General features: G+C 46.1%; 2 protein-coding genes across 3 annotated transcripts in view; both read right to left on the bottom strand.

Annotated features, from left to right (window-relative positions):
- Nucleotides 1-6,256: 6,256 nt before the first annotated feature.
- Nucleotides 6,257-9,506, bottom strand: part of Dbndd2 (dysbindin domain containing 2) — a 5,449-nt gene continuing 2,199 nt past the window's right edge. Inside the window, exons 2-4 of one of the 2 annotated variants that reach the window (XM_006235614.5) lie at nucleotides 8,625-8,808; nucleotides 8,298-8,435; nucleotides 6,257-6,890 (exon numbers count right to left, since the gene is read on the bottom strand). In XM_006235614.5, the coding sequence (XP_006235676.2) occupies nucleotides 6,691-6,890; nucleotides 8,298-8,435; nucleotides 8,625-8,808 (522 nt within the window). In that variant the 3' untranslated portion in view covers nucleotides 6,257-6,690. Of the gene's footprint in view, nucleotides 6,891-8,297; nucleotides 8,436-8,624; nucleotides 9,017-9,506 lie in introns of those variants that run through there. The other variant, NM_001047111.2, reaches the window with a different exon arrangement.
- Sys1 (Sys1 golgi trafficking protein) overlaps nucleotides 8,632-9,506 on the bottom strand; it is a 27,293-nt gene continuing 26,418 nt past the window's right edge. The window contains exon 4 of the mRNA XM_063284553.1: nucleotides 8,632-8,771. Within this exon, the coding sequence (XP_063140623.1) occupies nucleotides 8,765-8,771 (7 nt within the window). The 3' untranslated portion in view covers nucleotides 8,632-8,764. The remainder of the gene's footprint in view (nucleotides 8,772-9,506) is intronic.

Raw genomic sequence — 9,506 nt, 5'->3', positions numbered from 1 at the left:
CATAGATTAATCTGTTCTAGGACTAAATGTAAGTGACAGCATAGTGTAAGGTTTTGTGTGTTCTTTCCTGAAAGGAATGAGTTTGAAACCACATTGTGGTTTGGAGACAGAAACCATAGCTTCATGGGAGTTGGCTCTGCATCCTCCTCTCATCTCCAGAGACAGTGCTGATTGGCCTCATGTTCCCATGTGTATAAAACCTTTACTGCTGTGCAGCGCTAACGTCGTATGGATAAGCCAGTTTCTCCATCCATTGATGGACATCAGGGTGCTTGGCAGTTCTGGTTATAGTGGACAAGGCTGATTACAGTCTGCGCAAGGTGCTGTGTACACTTAGGTTTATTATGTGCCTTGGGAGAATATTTAGGAGTAGGATGACTGGAGCAAAGAGAAAGTATAAGAAATCATCAGACCTTTTGCCCAAACCTGTCATTTTACTTTTCTATTAAAAATAGGGGAGTTTAACCATGTGTGGTGGCACATGGTTTTAATCCCAGCACTCGAAAGGCAGAGGCAGGTTGGATCTCTGTGAGTTTAAGGCCAGCCTGGTCTACACAGTGAGTTCTGGGACAGCCAAAGCTGTAGTGAGACTATCTCAAAACAGACAGACAAACAACACGAAGAGCTCTGGTGGCTCCACGTCCTGGCTAACATTTGGTATTATTAGATGTGAGATGCAGTGATCCATAGGATGATCTCGCGTAGGGCTAATTTGCATTTTTCTTACTAATGGTGTTGAGCACTCTTAATGTTCACTATCCATTCACTTACCTCTCATGAAAGCCGTTATATATCTTCTGTACACCTCCTTTACAAAACTTTATTATTGACCTGTAGCTGTTCCCATACTAAGCTGATTTGGCTTTTCCACTTGCCTGCCAGGAAAGCCATTCATGAATAATTTATGGACAGATAAAGCTCACAAGTGTATTTTTTTTTCTTTTCTTTTTTTCAGAGCTGGGGACCAAACCCAGGGCCTTAGCAAGCGCTCTACCACTGAGCTAAATCCCCAACCCCCACAAGGGTATTTCTAAGAAGAGCCCAAACTTTGTTATTAGGATGGCCTACCAAGAAAGACTCCAACCAGAAATGAATTGTTGAAAAGATGACTTTAGTGGCTGCAGAGATGGCTCAGTGGTTAAGCCATCCAGGTACCTGAGTTTGGTTCCCAGAACCCACACTGGATGGTTCACAACCACCTGTTAACTCCAGCTCCAGGAGAGCCAATGCCGCTAGCCTCTGAGGGTGCTTGTACCCATTTGCACGAACCTACACACAGACACATAATTTTTTAAAAATAAAATTATCGAAAAGAAGACTTCATTCTCCCACATCTAGTGTTTCTGATTCCACTAGACATGCAGGAATGAAGGAGAGATTAGATGTCAGGTAATGGTTTGGACACTCATACTGGCCTTTAATCTGTATGAGCAACCTGAGAGTTTCTTCTTCTCACCTGAAAAACCTACTTTCAAGGGGCTGGTGAGATGGTTCAGTGGCTGGAAGGACTTGCAGCTCTTGCAGAAGACCCTACTTCTATTCCCAGCACCCATGCTGGTTGCCCCACAATTGCATATCCTCCAATTCTACGGTCCCTTACACCCTTAGGGCTCAATGGATATACATTTACAAATAAAAGGAATTTAAAAAATTGCTTTCAGAGTCATCCTTAATATAATAAATTATATACGTGTTGAAGATGAACAACCACATCTCTTCAAACAACTCTATCAGTTAAGTAGAACCATCTTCATGTAATAGATTTTTTTTTTAAAGACTCAAACTAAAGTGTGGAAACAGGTAGCTTAATCTCATGGTGACTGACATAGCCAGGAATAATGGCCACATTACCATAAAAATAAAATTCCAAATAAAATTTTACAAAGGAAGCCACCGTCGTGATTATTTCAGTTTATGCTGTTTCCTCCTGAATTGTTCCCATCACCCAAGGCCCTCTTGCTGTGAAGACCACCCCCCCCCCCCGGACTCGCACTCCCACCGCTTCTCCTCCTGTAGCAGGCCACAGTCATCCATGCACTTGTACCGTGGCCTTCATTTCATTACACTCTTTTCCTGGAAGAGCTCTTGGTCAACCTGGTATTTTGTCGTCAGTGCAAACGGCAGCACACTGCAGGTGTACTCAGTCATATCTGAGCGAACAAATGAGCTCAGTCGTACCACATTCCTGCTGGCCTCACACCACCATGCTGTTTGCAGGATCCTGCACACCCGAGGACCATTCCAGGTGGTTTTGGGGACTCTGCTGACCTGTGATCCCTTCCGTTTCCTCTATAGCACAGTTCTTCCCTTTCAGAGTTAATCAGGATGTCTACCCAGTAAGCCTTGCACTAGAAAGAAGCCACACTGAGGCTTGGAAGGCTGAAAGCTGGGCCCTTTAATTTGGAGTTGGCTCTAAATCTGCATGTTGTCTCCAAGGATACTGTGTGGTTTGAGGAAACAGTCAGCTGTGGATGGAGCCTCTGAAGGCTAGCCAGCCCCCTGTGGTTTGGCAGAAGGAGAGATCATTGTCCCTACCAGGAAGTGGTCTGGTGGTACCACAGACCCTAGTCTTTTCCAGACAGAACTGGGGCTCGTACTAGCTCAACTGGAGATTTCCCAGAGACTCAAACAATCCTAGTTCTCAAGAGTACTGTAGATCCCTCCCACAAGAAGGATCCTGCCCCAAACTCCACAATCTTAGCATTGTGTGGTAGAGAAGGGAAAGATTTATTGGAATGTTGAGGGTAACCAAGCAAGTCCAGCTTCTCATCACTCACCCTGAAGGAAAGAGGGGTGGTCCCAAGGAGCCCTGTGAGAGAGCTTGGGTGGGCTCAGAGGCACAGATGAGCCCATCAAGAGGGGAGGTAGAGCTCTGCTATGCTCAGGGAAGGTGGGCACAAGACAAGGACCATTATCTGTAACAGGAGCAAATTACAAGACATTTTAACATGAGGCTGGGTTCCTGGCCCAACTTCATAAATGATCTCAACTTGAACCCAGAGATGTTAGGGCAAAAAGTATTTGTGGTACAAGTTCTGAGACAGGAGAGAGCTGAAGGACAGTCTAGCTTCCTTGGAGATCTGACAAACTTCCCAGTTTCCTAGTAACATTAACAGGACTTCCTGGTGGGAAGAAACATGAAGCTGTAAGTGGTGTCAGTCAGCCTGAGGAGCTCTGACTTGGGCTAAAGGTCATTCATCCTGCAGATGTGAAAATGAACTGGAGACCCTTAAGGCTGGGTCCTAACGTTTCTTTCAGCATTCTCAGGGCGAAGTCACTCTTACCACGGTTTTACTTCCACCCAGGCATTGATTAAAGCATGTGTGTTGACTTTTTCAGTCTAATCCTTTTTACCCAAATTCCACACTTCCTGGATCCGGGTCCCTGCTTACCATATTGTCTCAGATGTATTGAAAAACACCCAAAGTCAATACATCTGAACAGATTTATTACAATTTCAGCCCACACCCTACAATCATCCTGTAGCATGAGGTAGAAACAATACTGTGCCTTTGTCCCCTTCCTTTCAATCTCACCCAATAAAATGGTGTCCAAGTTTGCCTCTGAAGCCTAAATCCCCCACCTTCCTTTTCTCCACCAGGTCTAGCCTGACCACTCTTATCTCTTATTTTGATAAATGCAATGCTCTGGTTTGCGGGCACTTGATCCCTGTAATCAGCCTCAAGGGGCCTTCCAGCCTCTCTCTCTTACCCTAGCTCATTCCTACTTGTTATTCAGATCTCAGCTCCAGTGTCACTTCCTCAAGGGAGACTCCTGTGACCTCTCTGAATATGTTGGCTGCTTTGCCGCACTAGTCATAGTTGCAAATTTACATTTGGGCTCCACTACACTGAGCTCCATGACAGAAGCGACTTTTCCCTCATCAATACTGTATCTGTGTTTTACCCATGTTAAATACCAGCCTGCACTATTTACAGGACAAAATGATGTCAATTTGTTTATCCCCTGCTTGAGCCTGAGAAGGAAGGGTCACAGCAGCCTTCGGGACCTGCTGTGATTTTCATGTTACTGTATTCTTTGCCTGTCTAGAGCCTGCCTCCTCCTGTGTATTCTCTAAGCTGCAGTCAGAATTACCTTTTAAACAAGCAAGTCCAACGGATGAACCAGCCCGCCTCCGTCTTAGGCATGAAGGTCATCTTATGGTGAACACCAACTAGGCTCACTTGTTCCTGTTTGTGATTCAACCTGTTTCTCAGGGACTGCGCTGTGTGTCAGCTGTAACAAATGGTTCTGATGGCCTGTCCCAGGAAACATCAACCATGTTTGTTTCAAAAAGTTATGACCATCTTGGAACCCTATCTTTGTTTCTAAAGGTTGCTATGACTACCTTGTTATGACCACCTTATTCTGCTTCTGTAACCCTATTTTGCCTGCCAAATCCCCAATTTGGAAATGCCTTACCTCTGAGCTATAAAAACCTCTTCCCCACTTCCACTGTTGATCTCTTGAAGCCTGCCTTTAGGGAGACAGCCTGGGTACATGAAGAAAAAGCTTGCTTTAATTAATCTGGTCGTGGTCATCTGGATTGGTGGTCTTTCTCCTTGCATCTCTGGGGTTAACACAACCACTTGTGTTCACTATTCTCAAGAAAGTCCAAACCTTTCAACATGGCTTCCGACCATGTACACGGCTAAATGGCTACTCTCCTCTTACTCCATAGGAACAAAACCCTGACCAGTCAAGATAGTAGAGTGCCTCTGAAAAAGAGATACCCCAGCCTCCCCCTAGACTCTGTGCTTCCGAAAGATGTTAGGTGACACTGGGCCTGGTGCAGCGGTGGCAATTCAGGGACTTAAAGGGTTATCGTCTTTCCAAAAGCTACAATGTACTCTCTTGAGAATGCTGTGTTACCGTGTCTGTAAAATGTCTATAAGCTTTCTCTTATAAGATTCTGGGCAATGACTACCCAAAGACTATACATGGACTGACCCTGGACTCTGACCTCATAGGTAGCAATGAATAGCCTAGTAAGAGCACCAGTGGAAGGGGAAGCCCTGGGTCCTGCTAAGACTGAACCCCCAGTGAACTAGATTGTTGGGGGGAGGGTGGCAATGGGGGGAGGGTGGGGAGGGTAACACCCACAAAGAAGGGGAGGGGGAGGGATTAGGGGGATGTTTGCCCGGAAACCGGGAAAGGGAATAACACTCGAAATGTAAATAAGAAATACTCAAGTTAATAAAAAAAAAAAAAAGGACTCAAGAGAAATAAAAAAAGATTCTGGGCAATGAAATGTAAGTGAGCACCACTGTTAGAGCTTCAAGGTAAGAATAGACCCCAGGCTGTGCCCTTTTGGCCCATTTTCCACGGCATCTTGTTTCCTGCCATTTTCAATGCCATTCTGGCTAATGCTAAACTTGAGACACGGGCGAGAATGGACCTTACATACTGTGGTTAGCTGAGGAAAACAACAAGAAAGCAGCATGTGCTCGGCTACTGTGGACCTTCCCCAAGGAGCCCTGTATTTTTGGCTTCTTGGGTACAAGGAGGATAAATTTGTATCTTAAGTCATAATCTTTTACTAGCTGTCAAACTGAAACCTAATACAGGCTTCAAAGCATTTCACAACCTGACCTTCATTAAGCTTACCTCTCCCTGTATATTTTCAAATCTAACAATGTAGCAAACCAGGTGTGTTTTAGCTTCCTTAGCCACTTTCTTCTTGTGCTCTTCCTTCTCCTTCTCCTCTTCTTCCTTCTTCTCCTCCTGCCTTCTTTTTTTTGGGGCTTATTTTATTTTTGAGACAGTCTCATGAAACCTAGACTGGCCTCAAATGTGCTACGAAGCCAAAGCTGTCCCCCTGCTTCCACTTCTGAAGTGCGGAGGTTAAGGCGTGAGCCCCCACACCCAGCCCAGCCTCTCCAGTTAGCGTTCTAGGGCAGCAGCTTCTCCCCAATGGGATCCTTCTGCCTCTGCCTTCCTTGGCTACTCGTGTGCTTCAGATCTCTGCTTAAGAAACCATCTTGTCAATTTTGTTTCCTGATATCAGACGACTAGATCATGCTACTTACTATACTGGGAATGATATTTACCTGATTTTCTCCACCAGACAGTAAGCTCTGAAAACAGGAAAGTACTTCATCCTACTCAGAACTCTATTCCAAATGCCTTACAGAGACATGAAATTCCTAAGTACTTCTTGACAAAATGGAGTAAATGAGTGATGGAGATATGTATGGTACTAGTTAGTTAATGACAGCGGGGCTGGGATCTTTGCAATATGAAGAATGAAGTGAAATGAGTGGTACAGTATTATTTATTATTTATACCATATCCTGTTCCCAGAAAGGACTTATAGAGGCAGGATAACTGCAAAGTGGAACTCCTCAGAACTTTCCCTCAGAGACACTGGCTTAGGAGACTAGTGGGAGACTACAGGATCATTTGGGGGCAGGAGGGGAGTAAGAAAACAGTGGCATCTTGTCCCACCTCACCTTCGAGAGTCTCACTTGGAAGTCCTATCTCAGAAGAAAGCACTGTGGGGGCGTGGCAGCAGGACAGCGTTATCAGTAAAGCGGGGAGGCTAACTCTCAGGCACACCATCCACCATCCTTCCCTCCCTTTGGTGCTGATGTAAGTAAAGTGTCAGGTCTTCTCCAGAGTGCTCTGGTGGACCTAAGGTCTCCTCTCCATGGAGAACAGCCAGATCGCTCAGTTTGTAAGGGGCCTCTGCTAGCTGCAAGGTCCAGGTTCTGCCCCTCCACCGTCCCCATCCTCCTCGTCAGACTGTGCCAAGGGAGTGTCTCCTCCCCCATCACTTGGATTTGGACTGCGCAGGTTGGAGGAGTCAGAGGACAAGGAGGAGGTCCGGGATGTGGTCCTGTCTGACGTGGGTACCAGCAGGCTCAGCTCCTCTGGGTGGTCATCCACTCCTGCACAGGGAGATGAGCGGGTCAGGACTACATACAGTGCCAGAGAACTGGCCAGAAAAGCATACAGAGGGCGGGAGGGAACCTGTCTAGAATTACTTCCCCAGTCAGTGAGGAGCCAGATTAGGACCTCCAGCCCCTTCCATATCATACAACATTTTACGTTCCGGAGTCAACTCGAGAGCTCAAGATCTACCTCATTTCTTCCTGGAGAGCTTTAGGCAAGCCATTTTCCCTACCGAGGACTGTTCTTCCTGCATTTCTAAGTTTTTAGGGTAAAATCCTAAGATGTTATCAAATGTCTGGGAGGCCATCAGGAAATTAGAGCCATTTGTTTTTTTTCAGACTGGGTCTTGCTCTGTAGCTGGCTTCAAACTCGTGATCATCTGTTTTGCTTCTGTTTCCTGAGGGTTGTTATCAGAAGGAGCTACTGATCTCCATAGCAGTTTATAACAAAAATGTGAGTTTCACAGGGTAAGCATACAGGGTCTGGAGCGAGGCAGAGGGTTTGAATATCAGCTTTCTACTTCCTGCCTATGTGACTGAACTTCCTGAGCCTAATTTTCTTTTATTTCTTTTTTCTTTCAGTGCTAAAATCAAACTCAAGAGTGCTTGCCAGGCAAGCATATTGTGTAAACTGTGCTTGTGAACGCATTCCTAGCCCCTAGCTTCCTTCTTTATGAAATGAAGAGCCTTTTCCCTACCCTGACACATTAGGGTCGAGAGAAAACAGGTAAAGTACTTTAGCACAGTATTAAGAACCTAGTAAATTATTCAGTAAAATTTAACATTATAGGGTTTGGAGTGATGGGTCAGCAGTTAAGAGCAATATCTGCTCTTCCAAGGACCTGGGTTCAAATCCCAGCACCCACATGGCAGCTCATAACTATCTGTAAATCCAAGATCCAACACCCTCAAACAGACATACATGCAGGCAGACTACCAATGCACATAAAATAAAAAATAGATACATTATTAAAATAATTAATATTATAGCCATGCATGGTGATGGCCATCTTTAACCCCAACATGCTGGGAGGCAGAGGCAGGTGGCTCTCCATGAGTTCGTGAACAGCCAGGGCTACACAGAGAAATTCTATCTTGAAAAACAAACAAACCAAAAGGAAAAAAACACCCCAAAATCTGATAATAATTATGTTACTTCCACAAATGTAAAAATTTAATAAAATAGCTAGCCTTTGTAGAACTTTGGGTGAAGAATCCATACCTCAGTTCCCCCTGAGAGTCAACTTCCCTAAGGCAGAGCAGCCAGCTGCTTCTCTAGCAGAAACACTTACTTCCAACTTCTACTTCAGATTCTTCCCTGGTTCTGACCTACAGCCTCATTTCTGGCCCAAACACCCAGCTCTGGCCAAATGGTACCCCGGTCCCCAAAGCAAAGGGACGTACCAGACCTCTGGGGAGTTGGAGGAGAATCCTCACAAGGTAAGAACACATCTGCTCCATCCTGATCCGCAAGGTCAATAAATTCCACCTGCTCCAGTGTGTCCACATTCACTTCCATCGAGGAGATGCTACCTATGGGGGCTGTACATCGGGAGAAGTAGAGCACAGACTGGGCTGCGTTCGAGAGCATGATCAGACTTAGCTGTGAGATCACAATTTCAAAGTTTATTGGGGCACAAAAACAGGAAGGGAGCTGGCCCCCAAGATCTGAGAGCCACAAGAACATCTTCCCCAATCTACCCCAATTCTTCCTCAGAACTTGAAACTTACGTCTTTGTGACTCGAGATGCAGATGGGATAGGGGGAAAACAAACTCTGTCTCTGGCTGTAAAATGTCCTCGAAGAACTTCTGCCGCTCCCTGAGACGCAGCTGCTGCCGCTCCAGGGCTGCTCGTGGATTTGGGTCCATGTCAGCCCCTGGGGGTAATGGAGTAAGACACGCACAGAAGTGGGGCTGAAACAGAAAGTAGTGGGGGCCAAGGCTTAAGCAGCCCCTCGGCAGCTGGCATCCCAGCAACACAGCCTTCGCTTCCAGTCTGGACGGCTCTGACCTCAGCAGCCTCTTAATCTTTGTGAAATAAGACTCGTCCTACAAACGTCAAGACTCAGATAGAGGCAGGGCTGGCCCTGGTTCCACAATGGGGATGTCAGTTCCAGACACCACAAGAGCCTGCCGTTCATGAAGGCTGTCAATGCTGGCTAACTGCCTACATGCCCTGCTGAGAGACGGGAGGGGCTGGCCATTTCATGGACCCAGCTCCCCTCAGAAGGCCAGGGAAGGGGTTGGGGATTTAGCTCAGTGGTAGAGCGCTTGCTTAGGAAGCGCAAGGCCCTGGGTTCGGTCCCCAGCTCCAAAAAAAAAAGAACCAAAAAAAAAAAAAAAAAAAAAAAAAAAAGGCCAGGGAAGAACAGAGTGAGACAGACAGTAAAGTGCCGGGCGCTATAGCTCTGGTTCTTCCCGCCCCTTACAAAGCCCAAAGAAAGACTACACACACACACACACACACACACACACACACACACCAACACCACAATCCTCATTACCTCCAAACCCTTTCTCTGAGGGCGAAGACCTAACTTCCTGACTTTCCCTGCCTCTTTCTGGTCCCAGGGTTTCCACCGAAGGTATCACCCTATCTACCTCACACACTA

The sequence above is a fragment of the Rattus norvegicus genome, chromosome 3 (assembly GCF_036323735.1).
Source record: "Rattus norvegicus strain BN/NHsdMcwi chromosome 3, GRCr8, whole genome shotgun sequence".
NCBI classification, from domain to species: domain Eukaryota; kingdom Metazoa; phylum Chordata; class Mammalia; order Rodentia; family Muridae; genus Rattus; species Rattus norvegicus.
The sequence above is the reverse complement of the archived record's forward strand: the minus strand, read 5'-3'. Positions and strand labels throughout refer to the sequence as shown.